The sequence below is a fragment of the Gasterosteus aculeatus genome, chromosome 7, assembly GCF_964276395.1.
Source record: "Gasterosteus aculeatus chromosome 7, fGasAcu3.hap1.1, whole genome shotgun sequence".
Classification (NCBI taxonomy): Eukaryota; Metazoa; Chordata; class Actinopteri; order Perciformes; family Gasterosteidae; genus Gasterosteus; species Gasterosteus aculeatus.
The window spans coordinates 8,398,289-8,418,203 of record NC_135694.1 but is presented as its reverse complement, the minus strand read 5'-3'; the positions used below and the strand labels follow the sequence as shown (position 1 = coordinate 8,418,203).

General features: G+C 42.6%; 1 protein-coding gene across 2 annotated transcripts in view; it reads left to right on the top strand.

The window, feature by feature from the left end:
- pcxb (pyruvate carboxylase b) overlaps positions 1-19,915 on the top strand; it is a 202,432-nt gene that overhangs the window by 162,524 nt on the left and 19,993 nt on the right. For both annotated transcript variants that reach the window (XM_078106395.1, XM_040182101.2), the window contains 7 exons: positions 1,686-1,907; positions 6,406-6,562; positions 8,566-8,806; positions 10,436-10,603; positions 11,131-11,212; positions 17,140-17,297; positions 17,935-18,021. In XM_078106395.1, coding sequence (XP_077962521.1) covers positions 1,686-1,907; positions 6,406-6,562; positions 8,566-8,806; positions 10,436-10,603; positions 11,131-11,212; positions 17,140-17,297; positions 17,935-18,021 — 1,115 coding nt within the window. The remainder of the gene's footprint in view (positions 1-1,685; positions 1,908-6,405; positions 6,563-8,565; positions 8,807-10,435; positions 10,604-11,130; positions 11,213-17,139; positions 17,298-17,934; positions 18,022-19,915) is intronic.

The window sequence follows — 19,915 nt, the reverse complement described above, 5'->3', positions numbered from 1 at the left end:
TTGGAGGACAACTCAGCCAGCCGGCCTCATTTACTAATCTAATTGATTGATATTTGTAGCCACTGCAGTGAGAATAGCTCCCAATTCCACCTCCCAATATTTGATTGCCTGTGGTTGTGCTTGTGCTAAATTGCAAGGCACGGAGAGGAAAGCGCGATGAAAAAGAGCTGCAGTAGGATGATGGGGGCTTGGCTGAGGCAGAGCCCGTGGCGCCGGCTCTCTGCACGGTTTACCTTGTTTGTTTTGAGAACAATTAGTTTTTATGAACTGGAAGTTACGGCATTTGTCTTGGGAATTCCACAGCAAAGGATTAAACGCCTGCTTGTGGAATTCTTTAGCGGCTGATGGGGTTTAGATTAGAAACGTTCACCTAAAGCGAACATACATAATTCTATTTTTCAGTTTTGTCTTAATCCTGGCAATTTTTGTTCTTTCAAATCTTTTTTGTTTTTGACTGAAGAAAAACGTAAAGCACGACCAGTAACCCGGAAGTAAGAGTATACTCGTTCTTACTCCGTATATGTAAATAGAATGATCGTACTTGTATTCAGTCTATGACCAAGCACATACCAAGGTATTATTGGAGGAAATGTGCTTACATAATTAAACCTGGCTTGATGGAAGTATGATCCTACTCGATTGCAGATGTTCATATTTAGCATTTATCCATTGCTGTTTGCTGATGTCATTGGATCACCCTGACGTAAAAGGGAACAAACATTTTTTTAATTTATCATGTAACCCTAAGAGCCCAATGGCCCGGAACCGCAAACAACCCCAATTCAAATATATACAATGATATAATAACAACAATCATCATATTACCATAAAACAATGAGAGACATATTGGACTTGAGAGAGAAACTCTGCTGTCCTTGTTTCAGTCTCATACAAAAGCTGATAGTCAGCTCCTAAAACAGTGACAACTCATTATTGGGAGCAAATTGCCTGCATAAAGATGATGGGATATTGTGAGAGTTACTAAAAAGCTGATATTAGAGATGGAATTGAACAGGTTGGAGGTTGAATAATGGTGACAGTGACGACGGTGCAGTGATGATACGCCAATGAACAGGAAGATGGGAAGGTCGGGACGTGTGACCGCGTGGTAACTGACGCCAGATCGACTGAAGGCTCCTCATGATCAACACGTGCACACTCTTCCATGTTGGCATGTTTGGTTCTGAAAGGTTATTTGTGCTTCTCAGTCTTTTCTTTATTTTTGTTTGAAACTGAAAAACGTTTATTCGATGAATCAATAAAACACACTGAAAAGTAGCTGCTGACTATATAGAAAATCTGTCAGCAGGAAAAATCCATTTTTACAAATCGGCAGGCTCCGTGTGTAGTAAAAATGGCTGCCGGACTTGAATTTTAGTTTTCTTTTCTGGTTGATCTACTTGAGCTGTGGGCTATTGGAGCGCAATTAAGAAGAGGCCGAGTCAAGTGCCAGACATGAATTTGAATTTTAAATGGGAATACTGTGTAAATAGCATCTGTTTATCTCCTTCCCCTTTTTCCACTTGAATATATTGTGCACTTCTGCCAAAATCTGTGAGGATTTAGTTGAACACATTGATTACTCACAAACTGCTCCTTCACATGTGACCTATTCCCCTTTCATTTCCCCGCTGTACCATTCCTCTCGACATTCATCGCTCCTCCTCTCCCTCCTCCGCTGCTAGGCGACCCTCCGGTAGGTTTCCGGGACGTGTTGCTGCGTGACGGCCCTGAGGGATTCGCCAAGGCTGTCCGTGCCCACCGAGGCCTGTTGCTAATGGATACCACCTTCAGGGATGCCCACCAGTCGCTCCTGGCGACCAGGGTTCGCACCCACGACCTGAAGAAGATCTCGCCGTTTGTCAGCCATAACTTCAACAACCTGTACAGCCTGGAGAACTGGGGAGGTGAGCGTCTCAATGTGTGGGAGCTTTTCGTCATTGTGAAATCGTTCCACAACTAATCACACACTATGCATATGGAGCACTATGCATATTTACATGAAATAGGTGCTGTTTGGAAGAACTAGGCTAAACGATCCAATCTTTAGGTTAAGCTAACGGTCTCCTTGATCCAGCTTCATTTGTTAGTGTAGAAACGGGAGAGTTGTACAAGACGTGTATATATGCAAGAAACTGCAGCAGCACCTCTACTCGGCCATTTAAGACAGGCCTGAATATCCCTTTTATCGTGGTTATCTTTTTAATTAAACACTCTGCATGTGCTCATACATTTGAATGTGTTTTAACGGCGATTGGCCACACTCTCCGTTTACCTCCCACTCCTGCTGTAGATCTGTTTTTCATGATAGTGATTGTACCTCTTTGTTTTTCTTATTTGGGAACTGAAAACGTGCAACTGAAAGCATATCTCTTCTCTTCTCCCACTAGTCAGTCTTCAGTGAGTTCCCTCAATAGAAAATCAATGTTCTTTTTACCTGCTCTTGAATGAAAAGAGACAATTATTCGTTATTGGACCTTCTTGAGGCGTGAAGAGTCCAATTGCGCACCGTCCCTTGTTACTTTTCAATAACTTTGAAATTGTCCAGAGAACAATAACACAGTCCTCATGTTGGAAAAGTCGAGACCAATTATCACTTCTTGATAATGGTCTATGTGAAGTGCAATGGTTATGAACTGAAAGAGTAGACTCAGTTTTCCTGTTTGACCACTCCGTATTGTACTCAGTGAACCTCTTGAGGTTTAAAACATTTTAACGCTCAATTATACAAAACTACTCTGAGCGATTGGGCCCATTTTACAAGGCGTTCTCTCAGTACATCACAAGAACTGAACAACAAAAGCCTGTAAAGTAAAAGTGTTTGTTTCAAGGACTGCGCTCATTGTTAAATGGTTAAGCAAAGTGAGAAAAACTGTCCAGTGAAACCTTTTCAGTGCACTAAACCATTAAATCCTTCCTGCTAGTTGATCATGGTGCACAAATTAAGCTAAAACACCATTCCATTGCAATAGGAGTGCACTTTGAGGACACACCACATCAAATGACTGCCTACATGTTTGTACAGATTAAAAGGTTATTGCAAAAGCAAAAACCAAGGAGGTATTTGGACAGAAGATGCTTAAACGCTTCCCGGACGGCCGTGTCTCAGTATGTTCTGATGTTATTACGAGACTGACCAGAGAAAGATGATACCAGTTTAGCTTAGCCGTGTTTGAGTACTCGCATTAAAAGTACATCTTTGACTCGGGCCTGTGAAACCTCTCAGTGAACTCGCTTGCTCACTCTGGGATGCTGTTAAAAAGGTCTCATTACACTGAGACCGTTCTGAAAGGTGAAAGGGCTGCCATTAAGGGAAATGCTTCCCTTATCTTATATAGACCACCACTCTCCTACAGCGTCTCACTGGGTCTATATACAGTCCAAAAGGATGATTAAGCCCTTGAAATGATAGTGATCCAGCTCCGTCAGACATGTCTGTGTTTTTCTAATGAAAGGGCCCAAACTGAGCTTTCGCTCGAGGATTTCATCTGTGCAAAACAGGGGAAAGAAAATCTTTCCTAAACCAAGCCTCAGCTACTGTCCCAAGTAACAGTTGGTCAAATCCAAACAAACTATGGCTGGGCTTCTATTATTCATTATGATACAACAAACATTTCACTATGATGTCATCACTCACCTCAACTGACTGTCCTATGAAACACATGATCCTCCTAAGCTGAGCTGACAATGTGACAAACTCTCTTCAGTGGGGGGGGAAGTGAACCCCGTGGTGCGAGCTGGTCCATGAATCAAATCGAACAGTTATGATAAAACCAGCGAAAAAGGTGAATACATCTTCCTCTGTGTCTCACGTCTAAACGCTCTCATAAAGCGGTGGGAGTCGAGTTTTGAAAGCTCTTGAAGTTAAAACACTGTTCAGTCTTCACAAAAATATTTTTTTTAGAGCAAGTTGAATATGCACCTGTCTCATTTATAGAACAACAGCCATATGAAGTCAGACGTTTAAACTCATCCCTACATTCTGTAATTGGCTGATGTTATGAGCCGAGGGGATTCTCTCTCATTAAACAAAAGTTGCAAAGGGGCAATGAGTGAATCCACGAAGATAAATTTAATACGCTCATGGATCCTCTTCACATGTCAGTAGTTCCCGCATGATAAAATTTTGATTAAGAGAGCATAGAATAGTACTTAATTTAAACAATGGGAGGTAGAATAACTTCTTAAGATAGATATCACCCCCCCGAATCCCTGCTGCCACCTATCAGGATAACAATGTGCCTCCTGGGAACGTTAATATCATGTTAATACGAACATTTAGATAACAGAGCATGCTTTTGCCTGCAAGCCTTCAACACACAGTTCAGCTCAGTTGGTTGTTGTTGTTTTTCTTATGAACAAACGTAATCCGTATTAATTGATTAACTTTCTGACTCTCCTATTTACCCCATTTTCTTTTAGAAGTGTGGAGCCGACACAACGTGAGGTGTCATTCTGTTTTGATTCGGTTCCTGCAGAGCAGTTTTCACAGGATGAGTAGTATTCCCCTGAGGAGGGTACTCCACCAGCTAAATGGCCTTTTTGACAATGTTGTAATATTTTACAATATGTCATGTGTGATCTCGGACAGTTGGCTTCCCCTCCCGCCGTTTAACGTCCTCCTTTCACTCGACTTTGGTGCCCAAAGTGCCCAGACTCACTAGTTGGTGGCCGCGCTCTCGCCTGATTGATTTGGGTGGTGAAACACAAAACGACCATGATGCTGCAGTGAAAGAGTTCAGCGCCTCATAAATCCCTCAATGGCCATAGGAGGAATAACTGCCGGGCCTCTCTTGATAGCGAGTCCCTAAACATTACACTTGTATTACAGAGTGACCAGAGATGGAGAATATTACACCCCGAGATGGCCATATGAGTTTGGAACACATCACACAAATGAATCCCATTTTATGATCAAGTCTCTCCCTTTATAGTGTTCCTGCATCATGGAAGATACAGTGAGATGAGTTGGGTCACGTAATGTATTTATGTAGTTCTTAACATTCACTCCTACATCATGCTCCGCAAATGTATCTGATGGTAGGGCAGCAGATTGGTAATCACATGTTGGTTGGTGCCCTGCTGTTATAATCAGTGTTTAAAGGAACGCTTTGCATGATTTAAGGAATATGAGCTGGTTCACAGACACACAAACGGGTGAAGCCTGACCGGCATACGCAGGGATAGCAAATCAACCAATCCAGAGCGATTAACTGGAATCGCAGACATAAAAATTGATCCGACAAGATGGACTGCCTGATGCATCAGGGCCATACCTGCACACTTAAGCAAAAATGCTGAAAACTGGTGTGTGTGCACGCAAGCCAAAGATTTAGATGATGGATAATAAGCATTTTTATTTATCATGGCCATTCCTGTTTTGGATAGAACTTTTATGTTTTAAAATAAGTGGTGAGTATAAGGACATTTTTTTATTTTTATTATTATTGAGTTCCTTCTCACCTACAGAAGATGTTAAAGGACTCCCACAGCACTTTGTCCAGGGGAGGTCCCAAAATAATTCATCTTAAGTTCCGTTCTTCAGACATTCTTTAAACATTACTAAAGGAGCTGAATATATTGCGTTTGTGGGTAACGGCCTTGTTTCCATCTTGCTCCTTGTTTATTTCCGCTCGTCTTCGTGACAGATTATATGCTGCCTTTTTGACCGGTGCTCGTGCCTACTGTAATAATAATAATATTCATTCCTGTTATCAAATGATTAGAGTAAATTCTGCTGTCCCTGATTAATTCCCTGTTCAGCATCACCTTTTGATTCACCATGTGCTGCAGTACATTTATAGTAACATGTTTTACATCAGACAGAATTGCTTTGAGTCATTTTTGCTCCAAATCAGGGGTTTAGGAGATGCTGACAGTGGCTAAAATCTAAATTGATTAAGGGGAGGGCTTCCAGACCATAGCATTCCTCTTGCTCTATGAGGAGGGAACAAGCCATTGTGCTTAGTATTCTCTGTCTGTGCACAGAAAATTATATATGACCGTGTTGGATCAGCAGAAAATCACTGGAGGCTTCCATATTTCTGGCTGATATGATAAGCGGGTATGAGATCCGCTAATCTACTCCCCCAAGACGGGGACATGAGAGATTGCCATCTTTTTTTTTTTTGCCTCTCCCACTGAAATACTTTTCAGATTTTTAGGGACTTTGGAATGAAATGTTGAAAGTGCTTGAATGAACGATGAATGTCCGAGTCATCAGACAATTTATCTGAGCATTCCATCAGCATGCATTAAATGTGTGTGTGCGTCTGTGTGTGCGGGTTCGTGGGTTAAAGCAAGTTTGAAATACTTGTTTCAGAGTCAACAAATTAGGAAGACGGATGAAAGTTCGGATGGCCGCTAAAAATGACCCGCGCGCTCGTCTTGTGTGCGTCTGTGTAGGTGCCACCTTCGATGTGGCCATGCGCTTCCTGTCGGAGTGTCCATGGAAGAGACTGCAGGAGCTGAGAGCTCTGGTCCCAAACGTCCCTTTCCAGATGCTGCTGCGAGGGGCCAACGCTGTGGGCTACACCAACTACCCCGACAACGCCGTCTTTAAGTGAGTCACTCGCGTTTCACCTTCACCTTTGTTTATCTCTTATTCAGGCAGAAAACGATTAACAGGCCGAACACCAATAGTCTTGTCATAAACATGTACACGTTCCTTGGTTTTTCCTTTCAGTGAATGGTGTGTGTAAATGTATTGAAATGAATGGACTTTGACTGTACTAACTAGGATATTTACCATTGAAATTCCAAACGCCTTTTCCAAAGACACAACAACACAGTAATAAACTTAAAACCGTTTGTTATTTTCCAATTCAACATTTTCACCTTTTTAAACTGTTATAATTATTAAAGTCAATTTGAATAAAAAGTTCTTGAAACCAGCTTCTGCAACTGTCGTCTGACAGACATTTGTGGACTTGCTGTTTTGGGATTTGGCCAAATGCATTTAATTAAAAAGCAGTATATGTCCACTGTTATTGTGCGCATGATTTAAAATAGCGGTTGTTGTTGCCTAGCAATGTAAGCCTATATGTGGTGTAGGATCCTCGAATCCATCGGTTCTAATATTCACTGGTGGAAGTGAATCACTTCTTCTTTCCCTTTCAGTCCACCTATGCTGGATCGTTTCCTCAGATCAAATGTCTTTAGGGCCATAAATACTCCTGTGCGAACACGCATGCATGCAAACACGTTTCCAAAAGGTTTCACAAGTCACCGCGAGGATGTGGATGACTCATGTATACCTAAAGGACACACAAACCCATGCACGTGTAATTCCCCTCCCTTCAAATAAACTAGTAGTGGCTTTATGACTAATGCTGCTGTCCTCCTCTCCCTCCTTCCCCTTGAATCACACCAATGCACACAGACCCCTCCGACCCTCCCGATTTGGTTGCTCCCCCCTCTCCTATCACATAGTCATTATTTATCCCCACTTTTATAACTCCCTTTTCACGCCTCCATTCATCTCGCCGCATTACACATTGACCCCCCCCCCCCTTTTTTTCCCCTTTACCTCTGTCTAACCCGACGCCCCCCCCCCCCCTCCTCCCTCTCCCGGTTCCCATCTCTCGGTGTCCCGTAGGGGGAGCGCCATTGAAAATGTGCACGTGATTGTGATTAATGGCTTTGATCTGCTGGCCCGGCCCGCTCCCCTTCCTCCCTTTCTTCTGTCCACACTCTCTCCCTCGACGTTTGTAGCCGCCCCCTGTCGGGCGGCCCGAGTGTCTTCGTTAATCAAATCAAAGTGTAATTTTGTTTATTTTTAAACAACATGCTGTAGGTTCACAGTGCAGTCTGCTCTGCGACAAGGAGGATGTGCCATTTATGTCTGACCTGTCTACAGTGCTAACTATATATTCCTTTCACCTAATTCGACAAAGACATCTTTCTGACTGATGTTTCAAATATTGATTATATCAGCGCTGAGTCCGATATGTAGGACATCGGATTTGGTGCCAAACAGCTTCCACTAGAGACCACTTGCATTCTTGTACTGAATAAATACCGGACAGGCAGACGTTGGACTGGTAATCCTCCCGTGGCACAACATTAAGAGTGTCTGTTTATTTGCCAAAACAAAAGCTCTGCGTGGGTAAATGTTGTATTCATAGCTACAGTAAGCGCTCACCCCAGTCATGAAAAGGTGATAAAGATACCGAGGCCAAAGCAGTAATAGGAGGGATTTACCAGTAGCAGCTTGGATAATGAGGCGGGTATACATTTCTCTCCAGTCATTGAAGGCTGTGTTAACTCACTTTTCATGGAAATAGCGAGGATGTTGTATTAACGCAGGTACATTGACGTTCATGGGTAGCAACTGAGAGATGGATATAAGCAGCTTATCCCAACCGTGGATATGCGCTATTATCTGGGGTGCACTGTGCATGAACACAAACTCGTGTTTGTGAGGAGAGATTTGTGAGCATCTAGCCGTGAACAGTGAGCATCAGCAGTCACACTAACCTATTCTATTTCTGACTGATTCGATTGGGGATTTTATACACACGACTGCATAGTCTTCTGGCTGACATCATTCTCTGCCTCCTCCAGGTTCTGCGAGGTGGCCAAAGAGAACGGCATGGACATCTTCCGCGTGTTTGACTCCCTGAACTACCTGCCTAACATGCTGCTGGGGATGGAGGCCGCCGGGGCAGCAGGTGGCGTAGTGGAGGCCGCCATATCCTACACAGGCGACGTCTCTGACCCGATGAGGCAGAAGTACTCTCTGGACTACTACATGAACCTTGCGGACCAGCTTGTGAAGGCCGGAACCCACATCCTCTGCATCAAGGTTAGGGAGTGGAGATGGCAGCTCGGGATTTCAGTGTGTGTTAATGTTGTTTACTGCTACCAGTTTGCCATTAAGCCATTTTTTTTTACCCTTCTCTGTGATTATCCAAAGAGTCTGGCACTTATTGTTTGCTTCTGAAATCCCTGCCCATCTGCCACCAGAATAACGTAGAACCATCTGGAAGCGATCTCTGCAAGTGTTTTTCTCGCTCTAGATTGCATACGTAGTCTTCTACACATGTATGTCATCATAATCGGGGCCTGCACTAACATACTTAAAATTAATTTATTTCCAATCGGTTTTACTTATAAAGCACAGTTTAAATGAACACAAAAGTTCCCACAGTGCTGTACAATAAAATAAACACAATAAAACATAATGAATAAATAAATTGACTGTCCTCCCCAGATGAAATATCTGTGCACATAAAAACAACCTACATAGTGTTAAAAGCCAAAGAAAAAAGGTTTTAAGAGTTTTAAAATTAGACAGTGAGGATGCTTGTCTAATGTGCAGCGGCAGTTCGTTAGTTTCGGAGCTGCAACAGAAAATGCTCCACCCGGACCTTTTCATTATCACTTTTCGTGCTTTTATCACTGAAATGCCAGAATGTTAGAATGTTCTATTCTGTTCTGTTCTGGTCCCCCCCAGGTCGAGCGCCTCTAAACTGTTTTCCTTTAGGCTATTCACAGAGCACAGAGCAGAGGTAAAACCAAAACCAGTACCTGACGGGATGAACGTCGCTGAAGTTCTGACTTGCTCCCATTAAAATAACTTGTTATACTGGAGCCTTTTATCCAAACGAATAGACTGATGATACTCGCGTAGAATTCATTTCTTTGTTCAAGCATGGCAGAATATTTGTAGACGTGAACTGATAAACTCCTGCTCCACTGTTGTGTGAACCAACACACACACCGCAGTGGCAATCTCATAAAAAGCTTGCACAGCTAATAAGGTTAACATTTAAAAGAGGAAATGAGCCTGAATTACAACTTCATGGAGTGCAATGATCACCGGAGGGAGCGCAACTAAACATCTAAGTTTGCGCCGTGAATTTCTGTTAATATCACTTAAGCTTTACTTTTGTAATCATCCCCACACGTCCATTTAAAGCCTCCATGTTGTTCCAATATAGATTTATTTTTAGAAACATTTTCTGTAGGACTGGTTCTACGGATTTTCAGAAAGAACATTTAAGTCACTTCAGGACTTAACCATGTTTTTCTGAACGTGTTCCTTTCTGCTTTATATATTTTTTGGGGGCTGTTTTTACTGCTCAGTGTTCACGAGATGACTCAGGCTCGTGCCTTGTGCCCTCTTTCACTCAGACTAAGACAGGTGGTTGAAATCAACCACCATACCTCCATATCCAAAATTTAGCTTTGCTACAGAAAGCCACTTAAAACCGGATTAAGGCATCTGGCTATGGGCCTACTCCTGGATTAAGTTGTACCCTGTTGAATGTGTTTTAGAAACGGTAAAAATACTTAGTAATACTTAATTGTGTCATATTTTGGGATACAAAACTAAATAGCAACCACGGCGTGTATGCGTGTAGCAAATCGTGTCCAATCCGTTTACCCGTCAGCGTCTGATGTCTCACCCTCAGTCCCTCTGTGTTGCCAGGATATGGCCGGCCTGCTGAAGCCGCAGGCCAGCAAGCTTCTGATCGGCTCTCTGAGGGACCGCTTCCCAGATGTACCCATCCACGTGCACACACACGACACCGCTGGGGCCGGCGTGGCCGCCATGCTGGCCTGTGCCGAGGCGGGAGCGGACGTGGTGGACGTGGCGGTGAGTACTCGCGCCGTTTGTTCTGCGGATGCCTCTCGATACTACCAGACGAGGTTGCTTTGATATCTTGGGAAAGATCTTTCTATATCTTGAGATATCACGACAACTTAAGCTCACGTGTTTTACCACGTACTGCAGTTTGTATTGTGAAGTGTCAGAAACAATTGTCATTCCTGCGCTGACTGACGCATGCAGTGCCATTAAAACGATTGGCTGATATTTCCAGTTTTGGGCTTTTCTGCTCTGAATAACTTTGTAAAAACAGCAGCTTGTACCGTGTGGATCAGACACAAAAAAACCTTATTGGTGTATATTTTTATACTTTCTCAAGTAATGAAACATTTATGCTTAGATACAAAATTGCCAGTCAGGGAAGCATCAACATTTTTTGGAGGTAAAAATTGTTTTCTTTTTAATGGGAAATTGAAGGTTTATTCTTTCTATGAATCATCACCAACCATTAATCCACTCGTACAACAATCAAGGCTCTTGGTCAAATAGTGTTCTTATTGAATCAACCTCTTCAGGTGGACTCTATGGCCGGGATGACGTCCCAACCCAGCATGGGAGCCATGGTGGCCTGCACCAAGGGGACCGAGCTTGACACAGGTAAGCAACAGGTTCTCCAAACCGCCTGCTTCAACAATCAGTGTAAATAGTTATTTTTTTAATGTATTTAAGTATCACAAGGCCCCATTGGGGTAAGGATTTGTCTTAGAAATGCGTTTGGTAGTTAAGGGGCAAAGGAACGTTCTAAATTGTTATTTCATTAGTCTCATCAGTTTAATTTATTAAAAGCAATTGGAAAGAGCCGATTGGACAGACTTGTTGGAATAAACACCTTCATATATCCTCTGTGAAGGCTAAGTAAGAATCAATATGTACGTTTTTCAATTCGCAGAGCACCACTCGGGACTTTTATTGCAGTGTAACGGTTAATGAGACCGAACATCTTGGATCACAATATTTCTTTTAGTTTTTTTAAAAATCCCACTTTGCATCAGTGGGTAATAAATTAACAAATCAATAAATGACAAAGTGCATCACTAATTATGGCTCTCAATCAGAAAGCCCTGCATTTTCCGCTCAGTAATAATACTCGCAGCCAATCATGGTCAAGATGGAAGCTGAAGGGAAACTTGTTTCTCACTCTCACCCGTGTAAAATCATCAAAAATGTTTGCAAACAGGAGACAGTTTACACACACAAGTCACGTGTCGAAGCTACTCAAAGGTCGTCATATACTTGAGATATGGTATCATAAAACAGAGTTTCTGCGCACGTACAAAGATCTGATCGTACAGGACCGTCACGTTGTTACAGCTGAACATCATGAGGCACTGAGTGGCCTTCTGGACGCCGGACACACACATTTCATTCATCTCTGGTCGTCATGTCATGAGTTGACAGCTGACACGTCATACACAGATGATACACACAGTCTTGTCTTGTTTTTATCTAAACCCCCCTTCTGATCCTGACTTTTACAGTTTCTCCAGCAGACGAACCAACTAAAAAAAAAAGTCTGTGGTTAAAAAAAAGCTGATGCTTTGTTTGACTGAACATTCTTTAAATGTTAAATGAATATTTCAGAAATCCAAGTGAGATGTAGAATTAATGTTCTGCTTAAAAACCCATACAAATATTGGTTGTAGCCATGATTAATGTGTTCTTATATTCATCGTAGCGTGCTTAAACACATTTTGACTAATGAGCAGTTCTTCCGGGAGCATTTAGGGGCTTTTTCCCAAGGCATCCTAGACATGGTTGTTGGTTATTGAATCGCTTCCCCGGCCCACACTGTGCCAGCTTCCATCAGATCTTTTTGTTCCCTCTCTGGACTTCCACAGCTTCTTTTCTATTTTCTTAAGAGGTTGACAGATTAGTGGACTATGGATTCATCATGTGTATATCCCTCTTTGGGTTTGTTGTTTGTTGTCATTTTCACAACCTGACCCCCCCACCTGAGGAAGCCTCCTCTACCTCCCACAGCAGTGGATGCAAACTATCTCAAAGCAGTGTGATGAAAGGCTGCTGTTAGAAATTAAAAGAACATAAAACGAGCTGAAGGAATTAAAACCGATGTGATGTTTGCTGCTTAGTTATGTAGAGTAATGCTTTTGGGAAACCGACTCCGCTCTACTAACTACATCTGATAGCTCATTTCCATTCATCAGGAATAGCAAGCTACTAATTCTGTGGACGCTATATTCAAACTACGCAACTAATGCACAGCTTGTAAAACAAAGTGTCCTGCACTACAGCGGTAGGCTGCCTGATACCATCTAAATGCAGATTTTTTTGTAGCGTCCTCCCTGTCTTCCTATCTGAGGACGTACAGACAGACGGTTTCCAGCCTCTGGGCTTCGGAGACATTATTTTCCATCAGCTCAGTTTTTGATTATCATGTGGTCTTTGGAGAAAAGCCTAACTAATGCCTATTAATGATTGGTTGTGTCCCATGGTAAAATGATTAACACTGATGCTAATGTGCTGTGGCACAGAAAGATCCGTCTGCAGGGAAACTCGTGCCCACTTTCTCCTTACACCCGCTGCATGTTTATTCATGCATTTTCATAGAAACCACATCACACAGTCTCGAGTGGTTGCTGCAGGTCCTGTCATATTGGGGAAATTGGTGTCTCCATTGTCGAAGCCCTTTGAAATGGAACACGCTTGTGTTGTGCAGTGTCAGCAAGCTCACGTGTACTGCTGTTTTAACAGTACATGCATGTACTGTAAGATTGTTAGCTCAGCTCTGAGGAAAATTCCACCTTGGATATTTTAAACAGTTTGAATATAAACTCGACACAAGGCTGATGTGATGAAATGAGGGGAGAAGCTTCTCCCCTTTTGCACCGCCTGTAACCACACCCAACAGTGCTGCACAAAAACCAGATTATCAGCTGGGGTTTCTCTTTAAAAAAAAAAAAAAAAAGAAAAGGAAAATGCTTTTTGAATTTCTGGGTCAGTTTATTTGCAAGCAACTAATACACAAGGATGAGTGGGCCAGTAAGACAACAGGATTTCACATTCCTATTTGCAGCGCCGCTTCAGCGGTGTTGGAAAAGCAAAGGATGGCGGTAAACATCAGTGTTGATGGTGTCTCAGTGCGTCCTTCAAAGTGAATTGGTTTCTTTTCCAGGCTAAATACTGCTGCAGAAACAATCACACTGGGAGGGGGGTGTCAATCGTTAACACAGGATTATTACAAGAAAGCCCAAGAGGCATATTGTGGTTTGAGTGTGACGGGTGACTTGTGTTTTAAGAGGAAAACGACTGCTGCTGTTACGTTGACACATTTAACCCACAGGGGAACAGCAGGTTCGAGTCTACCCTCTCCACCTGGCAAATGTGTGTTCTTCTGGGCCGTGTATTAAAAAAACTAGAAAGCATCAAAGTATTAGAGGGAGAGGAACTCTCCCATCATTTAAACACTGTCCGCGTCAGTGACAGAATATGAATTTGTGAGCGTACTGTTCCCAGGGAACAAAGAGAAAGACAAGGTCATTGCTGAAGAGCAAGAGGTTCTTTAAAGTCTGTCAGTTTATTCATGGAATTTCAATTGACCTCAGTTTGGGATGCAGGGGGTCGCTCAAACATACACATACAGGTGTGCATACTCCTAGTGTGTCCGGATGTGACCTTGTTACATGTATTATGCATACACATGCAGAACAATTCCGGCTCACTTACAAATTCCTTACCACCAGTAACTTTGTATTCTTTACCTCTCTTTTTCTAACCACCACCCGCCTTTTTTTCCATCTCCATCTGCACTACTTTTGCAATCAAGCAGGGCACTTAGATACGTCCATACCTTCCTTAGTCTGACCTTAGCCCGTTTACTGCTTTCCCCCACTCCCTCCCGTATCTGTTACAAAGCAGTAATCAGGGCTCTGCCTTTTCCTATCACCCCTGGTTCCCTCAGTTTCTCTGCATACTCCCCCCTCTTCGCTTACATCTCACGGGTTGCCAAAGCAATTAACGGCACTCTGCATGCTTATTTCACTCCCTCAAACTCCCTCACTCTTTGCTCTTCCTGTCCATTCAATCGGTTTCTCCCCCCGAAGAAACAGGGCCTCTTCCTAAGTCATTCGGCTGTCATTATATTTATCCAGTCAGACACCATGTGCAAGCACACACTTGTATAAAAAAACATGCATATGCTGTTGAATGATGAGACATATTTAATTGGTCCTTGAGGTTATTTGAGATTTAATTTACTGTCTCATTCATGGATTAAATTTATCTGCAGCTGGTTTTCAGTAAGGTGCAGAAGGCTGTGCACATCACACAAAGCATAGATATTACTATTTGTAGCCGCCAAGTAGTGACCCCAGACGGCAGGCCGGCTTACTACTGGTCAGTGTACTGAATGCATGTTCGAGTTTATGAACAAAGCTATGTGTGCGTCTGTTAATGTTCTGCAACAGTTAGTTTTTGCTGCTAATGACTTGTATTTTGGCGGCATTTTGTCACTGCCAAGCAGCCATCTAGATGACATATGTGTCTGCAAGAGCTTGTGCACCATTGTCTGTCGCATATGCACACGTGGTATAGTTGTGTAGTGATTGATGTTTTTGGCAGCGTAACCATAAGTCCAGAAAAAAACAATGCTGTATTTACCTCTGGTGTGATTTACTGCATGTCAGAATCCCCAGCCCTTGTAGCTGTTCTTAATACTTGTACATGGTGAAATAAACATTTTAATCCCTGAAGACAAGTAGGACCGTCACAATGACAGAAAGGATGAAGATAAAACACAACGTTGTTGTGCTGGCTTAATCATGTCGAACTGGGTTGTTTAAGAAAGATGCTCACGCCATCCATCCTCGCCAAAGCACTTCCCTGATAATCGAAGTTGGCTGTCAAACCGAACTCTCTAAATAAATTTTCCAGCAGGATCTGAAATAAAGTTTTTTTTAATCTAAATAGATTCTGTAAAGTACAGCGGCATGCACTGAAAATAAAGGTACGCGTACTGCAGAGATTGATATGCGACACTAGTTTAATATAATTAAAGTTGTTTTTATCTGAAACCGTTTCATTACACATATAGTTATCAATGCTCTGCGCTGTGGGGCAATGCATCACAGAGATATGTGGTGGTGAAATGCCGCTTTGATGAAACTGCTAATAACTTGCAGATCTCTGAACTAGACGTTGCCGGTTTTGTGAAAGGTCAAAAGCTTAAAGGGTTGTGAACCACTGGTGTAATCTTTAGCAATATATTGTATTACATTTGTTAATGTTTTTGTTACGTAAAATCTTGTTTTCTTGTTCACTATCAATCCCAATGTGTTCTATGTCATGTTACATTGAGACATTTCCAGCAAACTCTCCATAGAGTTTATTCGGTCTTACTGTTGAAAATGACAGTATGTGTTGTTTTAAAGAGTCTTAATGTTACCACAAAAGGATCCCACAACAGCTTTTGATTTGCTTAGTTATACTTGTTGTCAGATGAGACTGCTGCGACTTCATAGTCGACAGAAGCTTGCAGATATTTGTTGTGTCCACTAACTACAAAGCCATCTGTAAAGGAAGGAGTGCGAGGCGTTCGCCTGGTACTGGAAGGAGGTGAAACTTCATCAGAGCTCGTTTGGAATCCGCAGTGGATGCTATCGCATGTTGAACGTGACGTCTCTTCCATTTGTATATCCTTTCTGCAATTGGCACATTAATGGAAGCTGCAAAATTGGTCCTCAAACAGAAGTAAATGGACACAATTACCGCGTGGCTCGCCGTGCTGCAGAGTTTGAGGAGCAACAAGCATGCACATTAGTTTCACATTAATATCGCAGAGGCTCCATTTCCACGCCAAGAACACAGTGGAGTGTGCACTTTCTTTGAATCACAGAAATTGAAGCTTGCCACGTTGTTGTTGTGGATGTAAAGAGCTAAGTTCGTCTCATCAACATGGCTGAGCGCACTCAGCCAAAAGCTCAGTTCTGTCATGGCATTAAAAACAGATTTTTTTCTTTCAAGGTAATGCGCTTTAGCACACCTTAATTGGCAGTAGCCGAATGTCATGAATTTGAGCAAAATATATTTTGATGTTGTTTTTCTCTAGGATCACAAAATATCTCAGGGATTATTAACAACAAGTGCCAAAGGCATGTTGTAAATGTGTTCTTACAGGCTAATAAGCGCGCTTTACGCTTTTTCAGTTTAGGCTTTTTCCAAGTTTTCCGGCCTGTGACCCATTTTAATTCCCACATTTGTTCTGCAACTTTTCATTGCACATCACATCAATTCCCTCCTTTCAACAGAAGCGTTTCACATTATCAGAGAATAACAGACTTTGGCCAGCTGGTTCGGCAATGAGTCATTTCTATCCACACATTAAATGGTGGCCAATACAGCGTATAAATAAATTCCCATGCTTTACATTTATATTCTGAAAACCAAGATGTCACCAAAATACATTTGCGTTAGTGGTTTTCCCTTGTCAAATTGTTGTCTTGGGACAAATAAAGGCCACTAAATCCGCCTGGCGTCCGTTGATTTGATGCTGCTCTGCTCTGCTTCAGGCATTGTCCTGGAGAAGGTATTCGACTACAGTGAATACTGGGAAGTAGCCCGAGGCCTGTACGCTCCGTTCGACTGCACGGCCACCATGAAATCCGGCAACGCTGATGTCTATGAGAACGAGATACCCGGAGGACAGTACACCAACCTTCACTTCCAGGTACAGTGACCGATTACTGATGGGTTTGGGTGAGACAAAAAAAAACATTTCCCAAAGCTCCTTGCCACATGTTAGAAACAGATTAGCTCAGTGCAACATTACATGTGTAGGGACATGTTGCGTAATACTTCTATACAGCTGTGTGTATTTAAAACATTTCATTTGTGAACTGTTGAAATGTGGTACAGTCTTGTATTTAAAAAATAAGTTTTATTCTGGAGAAGAATACGTACTTCCCCTTGCTCCTGACAAGATGGTCTTTTTCACATTTTATTGTGTTCAAAGACACTGCAAATGCAAATAATGTGACTGATAAGTGCAGTCATCAAAGGAACTGTTTCACAAACTCCCTAGAAAAGTTACTCGAACAACTTATTTGTGTTTTTGTGAGCGCTGTGTGGTACAAACACAGTCTACAGAGTCTGCTAGTGTCGGTGACTTTTCATGTGACTGAACTCACAGGGCCGCTTGCCCGCTGGCAGAAAAGTGAGTGATTATCCGGCCATAATTATAGTTTTAAATCACAGGTCGACACTCAATGACTCAACATGCCGGGACTTTCTCCTTAACTGCAGTAATACAGATATTATTATTTTCTCATTTATGCTTTCGTTTCTTTCACGGTGACTCATTGCAGGCTCACAGCATGGGACTTGGGAACAAGTTCAAGGAGGTGAAGAAGGCCTACGTGGAAGCCAACAAACTGCTAGGGGACCTCATTAAGGTGAGACATAAAGATCAAGCGCACCCACGTCTGCGGATTAGCCGCTTGCAGAAGATGTCGTCGGCCCGTTTATCTTCAGGGCCGTTGGATCCCACCCGCTGTGGTACCGCGATGAATCCGGCACGTATGTGACATCGTTATTAATCTCTAACAGTGAACGTTTCTGCCAAGCTGGCCCTCTTTCTGAGTCGCGCAGATTAAGGTTTGCTACGTCCACCACGCGGTCTTTTTGACCTTTGTGGGGAATTTTTGGTCTCTGCCCATCGTTCCATCCTTTCTTTAGACATTTTTACGGTAAAGTGGAAAATTCTACATATTTTGAAGTTGATTTTTGCTTTGTTTTATTCACCACTGATACTGAGCTGGATGTTAAATAAGAGTAGAAACTCCAGTGGACGCGTTCTGGGTTGATTTCCTAACGGGCACTTTCATCCGAGGGGAGCTCGATTGCCAATTTTGTAGTCAACAGTTCCATTCTCAGCCCAAATTCTCCTTCATCCCGCCTCTTTGTTTTTCATTATCTTTCATGAAGTCCCAGTTTTTTCCGCCTCATTATTTACCACCACAGCGTAGTAATAGATTCATCCCTCTCTTAACGTGTTCACACTCACTCTGTAATTATTTGTTTATCTAGTTTGCGTTCTTTCTTTATCAAGCCGCGCCGCTGCTTCACCTTTCTCATTCCATTGCTGCTTTGCACACATCGGTTCTTATTGTGTTCTCTCTGGATTGAATTGTCTATTACTCTACCTCTTCCTCCTCTCTATTTAAAATTCTTCCTGTGTCTCATACTCCATTTTCTTTCTGTGGTCCCCTCTACCTTTCTTTGCCCCTTCTCAGTTTTTCCCATCAATTTCTGTCCACAAACTATGAATTCAATTAACACACTCAGTGGGCTCTGCTGCACAAGCCAATGTGCAATGTCCTGCTAGGCTCTCCGTTGTATCCTTTTAGCTTGACAACGGCCGTGTCTCTCACACAGTTGGCTCATCGATAAGAGAGCGTGTGCGTGCGTGCGTGCGTGCGTGCATGCGTGCGTGTGTGTGTGTGTGCTTGTCAGGAAGAAATAGAGTACACACACCACTCACTGTGCAGGCGCCAAGCAGAGCAGCCAGGCTATATACATTCACCATGCGCTCCCACACATTCACGCATCCACAGTTCAGCAAGGGCTGCACCTTTGAAGCTCAGAGCTGTAGGTGAAGGGCGTTACATTACCCCACCATCTGCCAGAATCCACGGTTCAGCTAAATGAAAAGTAGAAAACGATCTTGAGTTTCCTTCAGCATTGCTGCTTATTTGGCAGATTTGTAGAGCTGCTCACTGGATGAGTGGAATGCAAAATCCAAAAAATAAATATTGAAGAGTCTGACTTACAAAACAACTGATGTACAGCGGAGTGGTGAGCGTCAGACCCATCGGCTGTCATCACCTGTACGTCCTTCTTTCCCTGCACCGTCCTCCTGGTGACGTAGTGGTGCTCTCGCAGAGACCACGTCAATGTAATCTGACTAGTATGACATAAAATCTGCTAAACTCTTCAAGATGATAATTGTAGTAATTCACTTTTTCTTTTGCTTGGGGGCTTATTTGCTAGGACAACATACCATTTGTTTTAATGCAATGGATCTCTTCAAAGCTCAGTCATGTGACCTATACGTGTTTTGGTTTGTTATATACAGGGTATGCATCATATATATATTTATCTGTGCTGCTGTGTTTTTTCAGTTTCATTTTCAAGTATTCTAGAGATCCTTTTCATCGTCGCCCTTAGGTTCACAAAAAGTCAGCATTAGTGAAAATCCATCACAAGCCCATGATGATATCTTTAAAGGAATAATTTGATGTGTGCTTATTTGAGACCATGCTGTGAGTAAGATGAGAAGATTGATAC